The following is a 15,561-nucleotide window of genomic DNA, read 5'->3' on the forward strand; positions in this document are numbered from 1 at the left end:
TTTCAAGACCAGTCCCTGAAAGAAACACAAATAATACATAGGCAATTCATGAAGAACACTGAGAAGAAGAATGAAGCTCTTTTTACTGAAGCACAAAGTCAACTGAAAAAAGAAATGGATGCACTGCCAAAAAAAAACGTTAATGGAAGTTCTGCAGCAAGAGATGGCAGTTCTTTACAAGTCTATCAGCCCCTATCATATAGTTCAGTCTTGGCAAAGAAAACATGAATATATGAAACATGAGTTTTCTAAGATTTGCTATGCTAAATTGCATTATAGTACTCAGAACATACTGGTTTAAATAACCACATCTTGTTTATCAATACCTTGTTTGTTAAACCCAAGACTGTTAAGCCTTTCTGACAACCATTAAAGCATAGTCTGAAAAGTATATGATAGAGAATAGTTTCAACATTTTAAACGTCAAGCTTTCAGAGCTTGGTGTAGGATGCCTTTTCCCCTTTGTTGCTGCATGGTTAAGCTGGAGCCAACTCATAGCTGACCCTCCAGGAGGTTTTCAGTGACAGGGAGGAAATGGCACTGGAGAAGACTGTCCATCCTTCTTCCGCAGAGTAGCTAGTGGATTCAAACTTGGGCCTTCAGGACTACAGAGCAGCTCATCCCTAGGCCACCAGAGCTCCTTCTTCTTCTTAGCACTGTCAATTCATGTTCAGCAGTAAATGTGTATCAGTCTTATAAAGAGGAAAGCAAACATATAGACGTTTACTATGTTCTTCTTGTGAAATAAAGGCTATACCACTTTAAAAAAAAAAGGATAAGCCATAGTTTTCCCAAAATTATTGAAAAGTATACTATTTTCTTGAAAGGAACTTGGCATAAAAGGCAGCAAAAAGATCTTTATAAGGCGTGGGTGAATCCGACTTCGTCAATGGTATTTGGCAAAATTGGCGAAATCGAGGTGAACGTAGCAGCAAGTTCTGTAAAAGGCCCATGAAACTGGAGCACAACCAATAGAGAACAATTGACTATGGGAAAAAGGGACATTAATGTTAGCATCTGTCTAAGGACACTTAGATTCACAAGCAGATAAGCTATAATACAGAAAAAAATAGAAATCTCTGTAAATAAAACTCTAACAGGGCTGAGTCAGGCTTGAAACAGTTAACAGATATCTACAGTGTATTTATGTACTAGATAGTAAGAAAGTGATTAAGTTCTACAGCCTGTAATGAAACATTCCAAATTTTTCTCTGGCAACAAACAGAAATCAGGTTCCAGAGGAAAAATCTTTTGATGGTTGGAGACACACCTTAGAGTCAAACTGAGTTTCATTCTCTTTTACTATTTGATTTTCATTTATTTGCTTCAATTTCTTGAAGGACGTGGAGGGGAGATGACAGGAAATGAACTGACCTCAGAGATTTGGTGTGTATAATAGAGACAATTCACAGAGAGTGGTAAGCACAATATCCATATTAAGGACTTGTACTTGTTCAAAGAAAGTCTTTGGGAATAGAAAATAACAGGTCCTTTGTATAATAGCTAAGAGGAGGAACCAAAGTAGCTAGATGAATGTTAAGACCTTGTATTTTAATCGCTAAGTAACCTTGATGAATTATTTAACCTCAGTGTTTCAGTTTCCTCATTTCTAAAATGGATATTAGAACAGGAGCTCCCCGACTGCATTGATAAAACTACCTGTCACTGTGGATTCCAACTCCTGGTGACCTCCTGTGTCACAAGAGAACCATGCACACTTTTGGGAAGTAGATTACCAGCGCTCTAATCCAAAGTGTCTTTCTGAGTAGGCTTGAACTTCTAATATTTTAGTTCATCATCAAGCACCTAAATCACCCAGGGATTGTACCACCCAGGGACTGATGCCTTGTTTGTGTAAGCCACTGAGGACAGTGCAAGGCACAAAGTCAATCATCAACAAATATTAATTATCATCAACATGTGACTCAATCACCAGCAAAAAAATTACCCACAGCCCAATTACTGCAGATGGAAAGCTGTCTACTAAGCGTTACTATTCCCTTCTTTTTAGTAACAAAATTTAGTTTTTAGCTGAACATACACCATCTATTAAAACAACAACAACAAAAAAAACAAAACAAACCCAACCAAGAGATTACTTTTCTGTTTCTTCTGCAACTGGATGTGGATATATAACTACGATGTAAGCAAAAATGCTGAGTGAGACACTGGAAAGGTTCCTTAAAAGGCATAGGCTTTACCAGAAATATTTTTCTTTTTCCTGCAAATGACAAGGTGCTACATCCATCTTGATTATACTATGGTCTTGTGGATGGAAATCACAGGTTGTGGAGGATGGAGTAGACAGAGAAATGTGGCTAGGTCTCTCATGTGCTGCAATTTAGAACAAAACAAAACAAAACCCCACCCTATATTCAGGACCATCAAGTCAGAGCCATAGCTGATCCTGCAGTGGATTTTTGGAGGATATAAACTACATGGGAGGAGACTGTCCATCTTGTTCCTCCCAAGGAGTGGGCTCATAGATTAAAACTTCTAAATAACCTTTTAGTTAGAAGTACATCATGCTATAGACTACACCAGCGGAGTGTTCTCTAATATTGGTAACAGCAAAAAGAACAAATCCAAGCACAATTTTCAACTGCTTTTTATGCATACTAAAGCTGGCAAATGAACAAGAAAGGAAACTGATGAGGACTTTAAAATATGGTGTTGGCAATGAACACTAATAATATGGATTTCCAGTTTGTCCTGGAAAAGCACAGCTAGAATGCTTTCTGGGAACAATGGTGATGAGACTTGATCTTACATACTCTGGATGTGTTATCAGAAAGAATCAATCTTTGAAAATGGGCAAAATTCTTAATAAAGTAGAGAGGAAAAGAGAGCATGACTCTCAATGAGAAAGATCCAGTGGTTACAACAATGGGATCAAACACAGTAATGATTATTATGGATGGCACCAGACCATGTAGTGTTTTGTTCTGTTGTACACAGGGTTGCTATGAGTCAAACAAGTGACCTCTGGTGCCACAATTTATAGGGAACTACACTGCTAGCCCAAAGGGAAGTTCGAACCCACCAGCTGTTCCATACGAAAAAGGTGTGATCTCTTCCCATGTGATCTGTTGTTGTGTGTTAAGTCACTTGCAACTCACAGCGACTCGATGTACAATAGCTCTGAAGCCTCCCCTGTCCTGAGCCAGTCTCACTGACTCTGAGTCACCTACCCCCCATTGTCCTAGTCACTGTATCAATCCATGTCATCTGGGGCCTTCCCCTCCTTCACTGTCCCCTCCACCCTTCCAAGCATGATGTCTTTCTCCAAGGACTGGTCCCTCTGGCCACATGTCCAAATATAAGATAGAGCTTCAAAATCCTAACTTCCAAGGAGAAATTTGGTTTCACTCTCTCCAACACAGACCTATTTATTTTCTTGGTGGTCCATGGTATGTTCAAAACCTTTTCCCAGCATCACAAGCCTCTAAAAACCTGCCAGTGGGTTAGCACTTAACAACAACAAATAATACTTATGCTTACTCACTGAAGGTACTGTTGCAGCAACTGGAATCATCAACACTGATACTCCACGGACAAAGTATGTAACATACTTCTGAAAACGAGACATTCCCATTTTTTGCAGAGCAATTATCTGAAGGAGAAAAATATATACATATATAATAATTATTAAAATGTATATTCAATCAGATATATAAAGTAATTGACTGGCTTCTCCCTTAATGTTAATATATTGGGGGGGGGGAACCAACCCCAAACCAAAAGCAAAAATATTTACATGATTTATGGTTTGGTAAATATATGTGGGTATCCTTCTTAACAATAAATTAAGTTCTTAAACAGAGCTTTAATAGTAATAAAGATCCAACTATATAAAAATAAAGAAAACGCTTAATTTTCAGAAGAAGTATTTTCCAAAGCTCATCCATTAAGATTGAAACTCCTTGAATGCAAGGGTTCTATATGAACTCTTATTTTCTAGCACTGAAGTAGTGTCTGGTACAGAGACGAAGTTATTTCCAAGGGTCTGTGATGTGGTTACATAGACTAAAAGGAAGGACCAAGGAAAGAAAAGTAAGTGACTTATTAATTACTTATTTAAGAAATCAGCAAACTAATGATTAAAAATAGTACAGAACATAGTGGAATGGACTTGGGGAGGGAGAGATTGTATAACAATGAAAGATTTTTTCTTTTACTTTTCAAACAGAAGAATGAGGGGTAGGTAGTGAGAAAAGTGCAACAATGAATGAATGAATATCCAAAATCTCTGTAAATTTTCATTAAAATAGTGATAATTTTTTTTTAAAAAAAGTATAAACTCAGGGAGCTCTGGTGGCCTAGTGGCAAGAATCTGCACTGCAATCACAGAGGTACACTGTTTGAATCCCACCAGATGCTCTGCTGGAGGAGGGGCAATAATCTCCTATACCAGTCAGATCTGATTTGATGGTATACACACACAAATGAAAATAAAATAAAAAAAAAAATTAAAAAAATTTATAGACTCTAGAATCTAATGACCTAGGTTCACTTAATAGCTTTGCAGTTAGTAATTTGGTATTCTGGCAAGTTAACTTTTTTCCTGTGTCACTTTACAAATAATAATTCTGAATTTTTGCATATAAATTGCTTACAACAGTACTAAGCAAGCAGTGTATCTTTGGTGTTGTTAAGTACCATCAAGCTGAGTATACCTCAGAGCAACCCTATGAACAGCTGACCTATCCTGTACTAGCCTCATCATCTCTGACACACTAGAGCCCATTGCTGAAATCACTGTCAATCGATCTCCTTACGAGTCTTCCTCTCCTTTGCTGACCCTCCATCTTTCCAAATATGATGTCACTTTCCAAGGAATAGCCTTGCCTTGTTACAAGTCCAAAGTATGAAAGAAAAAGCTTTACCAAGCTGCACTTTTTCCAAGACATATCTGTTTGTTCTTTTGGCAGTCCATGGGTTATTTAGTAATCTTCTCCAACATCACAGCTCAAAGGCCTCAATTCTTCTATCACCCTTATTCACTGTCCAGCTCTCAGATGCATACCAAGTGACTGAAAAGATCATGGGCTGAATTAGGCACACCTTAGTCTTCAAAATGACATCATTGCTCTTCAGTATTTTGGAAATTCCTGACAGCCGACTTGCCCAATGCAATGCATCTCTTGATTTCCTGACTGCTGATTGTGTGCTGATTGCTGATTCAAGCAAGAAAATCACTGATCGCTTAAATCCTTTATCTATCGTTAAGGTTGAGTAGTTGAACTTCTTCAGCAAGAGCTTCAAGTCCTCCTCACTTTTGGCAAGCAAAATCAGGACATCTATATAATATGAGTCTTCCTCCAATCCTGAGGCCACATTCTTCTTCTAGAGTCCAGCTTCACATACTGTTGGCTCAGTATAGAGACTGAATAAGTATGGAAAAAGGATACAACCCCAACACACATCCTTCCTCATTCTAAACCATGCAGCATTCCCCTGCTCTTTTGGTCTAGGTATAGATTTCACAAGAGCACAATGAAGTGTTCTGGGATTCCCAATCTTCTCCATGTTAGTCATAATTTATTATGATCCACACAGTCAAATGCCTTTGCATAGTCAATAAAAGACAAACAGACATTCTTCTGGTAATCTATGCTTTCAAGCCAGTAACCATTCAGCATCAGCAAGAATGACTGGTGCTGCAGCCTCTTCTAAAACCTAGCCTGAAGTTCCCTGTCAACATATTGTCCTAGCCATTTTTTAATGATTTTCAGTATTTTGCTTGTGTAAGATATTAATGGCACTGTTCAATAATTTCCATATCCTGTTGGATTACCTTACTTGGGAATGGGGACAACTATGTATTTAGTAAGCTTTTATTATATGTCACTGGGTAGCAGAGTGATAGAGGGAAGGCTAGATGTCTGACTATCATTAACTATGACTTTATGTCACTTTCTTCTAAAGGAGTATCAATTTTGCTCTCATGACTGTACTAGATGTCTTGTAGGGAAGTATAATTAGACTACATACACACAGATTCTATTTTTGAAAAACTTTCACTCAAGATCTTTTATCAAAAAAATAAAAGGCTCCATCAGATTTCCAACATTAACTTACAAACATGAAGTTTATGAAATTGCAACTGAGGTAAATAAATTCTTTATCATTCCAGTTTACTGAATCTATGTTCTACTCAGAGTCTGAGAATAATTCTTTAAGAAATGATATGCATACTGTTCTTGAGTAAAGCAGCATGGAATAATGGTAATATATGGCAAATGGCTAAGGGGTTCTGATAGGTATATTTGGATTTTCCTTCCTCCCTCTTTCTTATAGGAAAGTTCAACAACTTTTCTGAGGTTACAGAGTTTTTTGTTGCTTTTTTTTAAAAAAGGTACTCAGGTAGAGACTGCCTACAAATTTTTATACTAAGTACATACATAAACTACCACTCTATATTATGTAACTAAAACATTGATCCAGCATTTTTAATTGTTGTCAGGTGCCGTTGAGTCGAGTACAATTCAGTGACCTTATGTACAATGTACCTCAAAACCTATCCTATTTTTGTTCTTGCCAGAAGTAGATCACAAAATTGTACATTTTATAATCCTATGATTTTAAAATTGAAAAAAAACTTGCAAGTGTTCTGAAACAGCTAGCTCTCTTCTTTTAAAGAGCAACATGAGGCCCAAAAGGTTAAGAAACTACCTTAAAATAGATTGTCAGTAGTTCATTTGGAACTAGAAACCAAGGTATTTCAACTTTAGTTCAGGGTTCCGTCCAATTCCAACACATTGACATTTGATGCCAGGACAATTAACAAAAATTCCAGTAAGTTGAACAACCTACCTCAACTATTAATAAGTTGACAGCACCAACAGATATAGGCAGAATCCAAGTGGAATCCAGAGCAGTGAGGTCAGGAAACCACAGAACCCCACCAGTAGCTAACTGCTCCTGAACAGAAAGACCTGTTAAAAAAACTTCATCAGAATTCCTAAATACAGTGGCAATAAATACAAAAGACAGGTTAAGTGTTGATAATGCCAATAAGGGGTTCCTCATAGTAAAGATCTGCACTAGTTTTATCCAGGTTATTCTTAGTATTTTAACAGTGACTCCTTAAGATACAAGGAACTCTGTAAGCAAATAATTAGAGCGAGCATAAAAAAGAATCTTTTTAGACTTAAATAATTATTTGTTCATAGTCTTCAAGTCAGAAGGAACTTTAAATCGTAAGTAAAATGCCAATCTTTTTGCATGTATCCTGTATAAATGTATTTTCCTAATAGTTAAATATAAACCAGGAAATTTTTCTGGTCTCTCAATTTGATAAATAGAAAAAAATTATGGACCAGGAAATCAAAATATCGAATTATAACATTCATCTTATCATGGGCCTCTGGTACCATTATCACTGATGTCTTTCCTAGATGAATCTGCTTTTTTTCAATAGTTTGTTTATATTCAAGATTTTAAATCCTATACTCTTGTAAATAAAATAAATATATTCTGATCATAGAAAGTACATATAATTGTCACCCTCCCCCCAAGTTTGGTAAAACATTTATCTGGAGAAAACAGGCTTTTATGATAATTGCCTTCTGAATGTGTTACTCCCATGCTAAAATTCCGGAGAGCAACAGATAAGAAGATCCACATTGGCAGCTGAATCCAAACCAACACAGTGGCTTTGAAAGGGTGGCAGTTATCCCGGACATACAGCTCTGAAACAAGTCTGCGCATATTCTTGAAATAAGTGATCCTAGATGGGGGGAGGAGGAAAAAAAATAAAAAGTCATTTGATTACTAAAGTGCAAACAAGTCATGGTGTGGGTTCTGACTAAATGACAGATGCACTTTTTTTTGGTTTGTTTTGTTTTAAGTTGCTATGTGCCATCAAGTTGAGTATAACTCTTAGCAACCTTATGGACAACAGTTCTGAACCCTGGGCTGCTTAAACATAAGGCAAACTAGTCCTTTAACAGAAGTATACATAATAACCTACTACATAAGGCATGTCAAATTATAGGGTTTTTTTCTTATGGTCTTTGGCTAAACTTTAAGTGTGGAAACGTCATTAATGATACAGTATAATTAGAGTTTACATGAGAAATACTAAACCTGAAAATGTATTTTATTCAAATACCTAACTCTGACCAAACTTAATTCTTAAACATACCTTTTCTATTTATACACTTTTGTACTACATATGCCCTTACTTATCTGTAAAAACCATTGCTTTTTAATTAAATTTTCCAAATATTTAAAAAACTATTTCTATCTGTAATTCTGCTTTCCATACTATGGTCTCTGAGGGGAAAGTGTTAGCCCTTTTTTCCAGCTATCACATATTTTGTGCATGGAAAGCACTGAATAGGTTTGTTGAATTTAATCACCTTGTTCTTGTTAGGTGCCATCAAGTCGGCCACAACTCATAGAGACCCTACAGACAGGAGACTGGAACCCTGCCCTATCCTACGCCATCCTCACTGTCCTAAAATAATATCAACTAGCTGTGGTAACCTAGTGGGAAGGAGCTGCCTTGCCTGAAAGAAGGGTGTTCACATCCACCAGCTGCTCCCAGGGATAAAGATGGACAAGCATTTACAGCTTTAGAATCCTTTACAGCCTCTGAAAACCTGCTGAAGTATCTATATCAAAACGAAAATGATCTTTACACTTAAACAAAAAATATTCTCTGAAGTCTTCTTAAAGACTCATAGTGACCCGATGAATGAAAGACCTGAACACTTGTAAACTTTCTTCCTTTCTCCAAGTTCTATCAACTACCTTTAATATAGCTGGCAAATTTATACCTAAATAGAAAAAAATATTTGCATATATATAGGTTAAGGAGTATCAGGGGTATAGTGATATATATTAGATTGCTAACTGAAAGGCAGGCAGTTTGAACCTATTAGCCATTCCACAGAAGAAACATAGGCAGTTTCCTTTCCTAAAGGTTATAATCCTAGAAACTTGATGAATGGCCTCAAACTGAATAGAGGGGGTTCTAACAACTTGAATAAGTTATGATGGATGAACTGCACTTGAATCACCTAGTTTTTTGTTACAAGACTCATCATCAGTAATATGAAATACAAAGCACTGCAGGGTACAGCAGCAGGGTAAAATCTACTGATCTTTTTTTTTTTCATTCTTAGATCCTTGCTTGTAGATGTTCAAAGAAACAGACTATAAGTGGTTCTAACAACAAAAACAAACAAAAAAAGAGGTATTCAATGTATATCTGAACCTACTTACAATAAAGTCAATGGAATGGAGCCCTTTCATAGCCCTTATTTTTCTCACTGTTGTATATTTGGAAGCAGGAGTGGCATCCACTTCCTAAACAACATGCCTCTGAAAACTCTATGAACTTTGATAAATGACAGTAGTTATATAAAGATTTTAGGCCTTTTGTTCATAGGATTGCTATAAGTCGTGCTCAACTTGACAGCGATCAACGACTGTACATTTGTAAGCCTTGTATTACAATCCATTAAGAATTTGGAAACGAAAGTAGAGCTTACAGAGGTGGAGCCAGGATTTAAGAAGTTCCCAGCAGACAATAAGAGGCAGAAAACTGCCATGTGGCAAAAAGCACCCTTGGCCAAGGACTTCATCGAGAACAGGTGGATATATAACTGCTCAGAGTAACTGCATAATTACATACATGGCTATCATTGTGCTCTTATTTTCTATATTCTCAAACTCATGGGTTATTACTCCCTTCTGCCTCTTTTAAATAAAGACCAAATTTGTAAAGAGTCTGTATCACTTGTTGAATAATATCTCAATTAAGTGGCACATGATCTTCATCCTGCAAAGACTCCTCTCCTGACTTTCCTTGGTGGCCTAGTTCCTTGTACCAAACCTGTACACAACACTTAATTCCCTGCAATCAGTATCTGATTACAGGGTCAGCTTCTTCTATGGGCTGAAGCCATTAAAAAAAACAAAAACACAAGCTCATCTTTATCAATTCTTTTGCCTTGAATTTAGTATACAAAACTATCATGCCATGTAAATGCATTAAAATGCTAAAGAGTAAAAAATACTACTTTGTTATTAAGGTGAAAGAATGTCTAAACCAAATTTATCATCATTTAAACTTACAGATATATTCATGGTTTTAAATGCATAGAATTTGCTTACCTGGTAACTCTTTTGGACCATCCTAATTGATGTGCTCGTACTGCAACTTCGTGGTTGAGAAGCCTGGCAATATTTTTTATTTCTGGCTGCAAATTTTCCACCTAGCTAAAGAAAAGTAGAACTCATTACAAGCATAAAAGAAATTTCATTCATTAACTGCTCATTTATTTTTTATTCACATAACTCACTTAAAAATATTTAACATCTCAGGGAGCTCTGGTGGCCTAGTGGTAAGAAGCTGCACTGCAATCTCAAGAGGCACGCAGTTTGAATCCACCAGATGCTCTGCTGGAGAAGGAGGGGCAATCTCCTCCTGTACCAGTCAGACCTGATTTGACGGTACATGCACAAAAATTAATAAAAATAAAATAAATAAAAAATAACATTTAACATCTCAAAAATCTTTCATGTTAATCTTTCATGTCCTCAGTCACAGTAAAATTAAAATACTGCCTGCTTACTTAGCTATATGCTTCCAAGCAAGTTACTTAACCTCCAAAATGCTGCACCTTCAGAAATGAATGTAACATCATCTATTTCACAGGGTTTTCTTAAGAAGTAAATAAGAATTACACCCTATTTTTTTTTCTTCTCTAGATTTCCTACTCAATTCATAGTCTAGTAATGTATACCTCTGAGTTGGAATCGACTCATAGCTGACTTTCAGAGGCTGTAAACTGCATGGGAGAAGAGTAAGAATGCTCATCTCTCTCAGAGCATGTAAAGGCATATCAGAAGCCTCTGGGTTGGAAGTGCAACATCTTCTCACTAAGCCACAAGAGCTCCCTAGTCTATAAAAGTTCAGCAAATCCATCTAATAGTTAATTCTGTCTTACTAGTGGCCATATGGGACAGAAAAGAACTACTTCAGAAGTTTCTGTGCCTGTCAATCTTTATTGAAGCTGAGAAACACATCTTTCTTTTGTGGGGCAGCTGGTGGATAAAAGCACCAGTATTTAGGTTGGTGCCCACATTCTTTAACCACTGTGCCACCAAAGCTAGTTTATCTATTAAGTAAGGTTGTATAGAGTTTCATGCTGGACTGCAATCCAAAAAGTAAGCGGTCTGGATCTACCAGCTACTCTATGAAGCAAAAATAAGGCATTATGGAGGGTCACCCTGAGTTTGACAGAAGTAGGTTCAGTTCAGGTTTACCTATTTAATACGTTATGTGGAGAAGGCTGTAGTGATTCAGTAGCCGAATTCTCCTACATGGGAGAATTCTCAGCCATTATTACCTGGAGCACAGCAAGCACAAATCTGTCAAGAGAAGGCTTACTGTAACACTGAGGTAAAATTCCTGGCTGTGACAAATAATTACATGCTACTAGTCAAATGTACCAGCAGCCAGGAAATCAAAAGACTAATTGCACTGGGAAAATCTGCTGTCAGGGACCTCTCCGGAGTACTGAAGAACAACGATGTCAGGCTGGATACAGGCCTGATAAAGGCCATGGTCTTTACAATTACTTGCTGTGCATCAGAAAGCTGGACAATGACTTGGGATGATAGAAGAACTGATGACTGTAAGCTGTGGTGTGGAAAAAGAGTACTGAATATACTAGTACTGAATATACTGCTAGGTGAATAAACAAGTTCGTCCTGGAGAGGGTGAAGCCAGGCTGCTCCTTGGAGGTAATGACTCGAAAGCTTTGTCTAACATACTCCAGGCATGTTGCAAGGAGCGACCTGTCTTGGAGGGTGAAGGGACAGAGCAAGACAGTGACTGGGGTAATGAGGGTAGATGTGTCAAGAGATGATGAAGCTGGCTCAGGATACAGCAGGGTTCAAAGCTGTTGTACACAGAGTTGCAAGCAACTCCACGGCACATAACAAGAAGAATCAAAGGTTTGGCAGTTCAAATACATCCAGAGATGGCGGAATAGACAGGCCTGGACATCTTCTGAGAAATCTTAAACCTTGAAAACTCTACAGAGCAGTTCTACTCTGCAAAAGCAGGTCGCTATGAGTTGGAATTGACTGTATGGTAGTAAAGAACAGCATAAAGTTAAAGTTTCAGTGGAGCCTCCAGAGTAAGATACATTAAGGAAGTCACTGTATCTATCCATTTCTTCCATGGACCATCCTAGTGATCTACTATTAAGTAAATTCTGTGGTTGTGGGATAACCGAAAAGGAGCTAATAACACACTTTACTTATGACTTGTTAATTCTGTTTTCCACAAACTAGTAACCTGACTTAATGGTATACATCTTTTCCAGTTGTTTCCAGGGCTCCCTACCCCAAAGTATAGTAATTATAGAACAACCTTATTTTTGAAATCAACATTTGAATGTTGGGTTTTGAAAGTACTTTAATGCATGTAATGATCTGATACGGTAACACTGTGAGGTTAGTATTTTTTAATAGGAAAGAAATACATACTAGTCAAACGACTGAACTATAGGGAGCTGTTCAGTACACTAACCAAACTTGCAAATTGCAAGTTCTGTAGTTGTTTTCTAATAGAATAATTTTTGAATGCTTGGATATTAAGATGTCGCAGACCTACAGGATTGTTAATAGAGGTAACGTTAAACTCTGCACAATTTTTTTCTATTTCCTTTTCAGTAGCGCAAGTTTAGTAACTACTTGTACTCTGACTACAACCCCATTTAAGAAAAGCGAGACGGCAGGTACCTCTGTCATGAAGCATCCCTACTTCATATCCCCCAAACCAGTTAAAATTCCAGAGCAAGATAAACGGAATCCCTCCAGGAGTTCCAAGAGAACGCACGCCCGACAGATAGCAGCCTCCCCCCATGAGCAGGGTCGGCCGCTGGGGTCCACGCGCGCCCAGGTCGTCCTCACCTTGGCGAAGATGTAGTGCTGGTAGACGGACAGGGGCAGCGTGACGACGCCGCGCAAGGCCACGGTCGTGAGGAGAATGCTGCCCCACCACGGCAGGCCTGAGGCGGCGTGTGCGCTGAGCAGCAGGTCCTCTGCGCCCTTCACCGGCGCGGACGCAGCCAGGAACTCATACCAGCCACCCGCGCCGCCCGGCTCCACCGCAGAGACGGAAGCCACCGCCCAAACAGGGACAGCGGGGCGCATGAGGGCGCCCCTTGTTCCTGGAACAGTTGGTGAGACCCTGACCGCCAGCTGCAGGTCAGGCAATCGCCGCAGCCATCTACCTGCGAGCCTACACAGCATAACTGACCGAGTTAGAGGGAGAAATCCCACATTGATGCTACACCGCGAACAGCCTCAAGTAGTATTACTACGCGCACGCGCTAAGAACATCTGTGTGGATTAAAGCGCATGCGTGCGCGTCTGGGGCTCATAACCTTTTGACCTTACCCATTAAGCCAATGGCATTTCCCGTCGCACTAAGAAAGACGCAAGAAATAGGGAAGTCCCGCCTTTTACACGCGGCACTGGGCAGGCCTTTGCACACATCAGATCTGTTAGGGTTCTGCTTTTCTTAGAGGTAGTGTTGCAAATGTGGAGCCCGAAGGAATACCTGCTGCCGTGGGCAGCTCGCCTTGTTCTCCAGGGAGCACCTGCTTTGTAAAGTTAGCCTGTGGCTTTCCAGCCTTCTCCATGTTTTAAACTAGTGTCTCTTGTGATGGAATTAAACTCAGTGGATGGTTTTGGTAAATACAAAGTGGATTCTACCTCGTTAAGAGCATATGAAATATTTTCCGTTGAGAAAAAAACCCACGTTGCTGAAACCAGAGGAGGACAGTCTGTATTTGAAAAGCGGCATATTCCTGGAAGACCCTGCATTTTAAGCAGTAATCTTTAGGTACAGATTGCAATTAGAATGTTGCAGAGAAATGAAGATCACGAGACTTGGCGTACTTTAGGCGTGTTATCGGAAAGGACCAGTGTCTGTAGAAAGTCATCAAATTTGGTATTGGTAAAGTAGATCTTGTTGATAGTTACCTTCTAGTTGTGTATGAAACAGAAATCCTATGAACAATTGATGTGAACCTTGCCCTGTCTTGGCGAATCCTAAAGTTGTCTGCAGTTCTCAGGCGCATCTTTACATTCACTGTATCAGTCCATCTATTGGAAGGATTTTCTTTCATTTACCTACATTTTCGAGCTGATGTCGTTTATCAAGGACTTGGGCATGTTATTTATTAAGGTGCCAAAATGAGACAAAGTTATGTAGTAGCAGCATATATGTTTGCATTGTTGTTGTTATGTGCCGTCGAGTCGCCTGCGACTCATTAGGGAAACCTAATTTTTTTCTGACAGCCATGTTAAGAAAAGTAGTTATATGTCACTTAATCACCTGAAACTCATAGCAACACTATAATCGCTATGAAGCCTGCCCTATCCTGAGCCTGTCTCAGTCTACCCCAATTACCTGACTTCCTGTCAACCCATCTCGTCCGGGGTCCCTCTCCTGTTCTTTACTTCCACTTTTCCGAACATGATGTCTTCGAAGGATCGGTCCCTTTTGGCCATGTGCCCAAGTATGAGACGCAGCTTACAAATCTTAGCCTCCAAGGAGAAATTCGGTTTCACCCTTTCCAAGGCAGACATTTTTATTCTCTTGGCGGTCCATGGTATGTTCAATACTCCAGCAGCACAACTCAAAGGCAACAATTCGTCTGTCCTCCTCAGTCATTGTCCAGCTCTCAGATGAATAGCAAGTGATTGCAAAGACCATGGCCTGGATCAGCGCACTTTAGCCTATAGACTGACATCATTGCTTCTCAGTACTCTGGACTGGTCGCTGACAATAGATATTTCCAGTGCAATTCATCTTTTTATTTCTTTGCTGTGGGTACCAAGAATGTTGATTGTGGAGCTGAGCAAACCGAAAATGTTAACCACCTGAATCTCTACTCCATCTATCATGGTGCTGCCAATTAGCCCAGTGGTGAAAATCTTCGTCTTCTTGATGCTGCCCTTCAATCCATATTGCAGACGACAATCTAAACCTCCTGCAGCAAGTGCTTCAGGTCCACCTCAGTGTCAGCAAGCAAGTTTGTGTCATTTGCACATTGCACAACCTCCTGAATGAACTCTTTTACATAGAGACTGGAAAGGTATGCATCCCTGATGCACACCTTTCCTGATTTTGAAACTTGTAGTGTTTCCTTGCTGTTCTGAGGAATGCTTTTTGGTCTGAGTATAGATTTAGTATGAGCACAATCAAATGTTCTGGGATTTCTATTCTCCTCAAGGAGAGAGGCACAATTTGTTGTGCATCTATAATTTTGGCAATAACATATTTTCTGAAGCTTTGTGTTCTATTACAAGCTAACTCAGCTTGGTTACTGCTCCCTGACTACACTGGACAGCCATGAGAACTCAGAAACGATAACAACTCCCTGCTGGGGGCCGAGGTGCTTGTTCTACCTAGCTGAAGCCATTTTGTAATTCTCTGAAGCCATTTTGTAATTCTCCAAGAACATGTTTGGACATGTTGCCCCTCCCTGGGAAGATAGGTTTTGGTTTACCCCACCCGGGGGG

General features: G+C 39.1%; 1 protein-coding gene across 1 annotated transcript; it reads right to left on the reverse strand.

The window, feature by feature from the left end:
• Window positions 1–792: 792 nt before the first annotated feature.
• LOC102873873 (mitochondrial inner membrane protein COX18-like) lies at window positions 793–13,281 on the reverse strand. Its single transcript, XM_006898442.1, has 6 exons — window positions 12,940–13,281; window positions 10,129–10,229; window positions 7,569–7,732; window positions 6,817–6,938; window positions 3,506–3,613; window positions 793–986 (listed from the first exon to the last, which is right to left on the reverse strand). The coding sequence occupies exons 1-6, from the start codon at window positions 13,279–13,281 to the stop codon at window positions 813–815; spliced, it is 1,011 nt and encodes a 336-aa protein (XP_006898504.1). The 3' UTR covers window positions 793–812.
• Between the last annotated feature and the right edge of the window lie 2,280 nt (window positions 13,282–15,561).

This window comes from Elephantulus edwardii, unplaced genomic scaffold (genome assembly GCF_000299155.1).
Source record: "Elephantulus edwardii isolate Elephantulus edwardi_28Jun2011 unplaced genomic scaffold, EleEdw1.0 scaffold00230, whole genome shotgun sequence".
NCBI classification, from domain to species: Eukaryota; Metazoa; Chordata; class Mammalia; order Macroscelidea; family Macroscelididae; genus Elephantulus; species Elephantulus edwardii.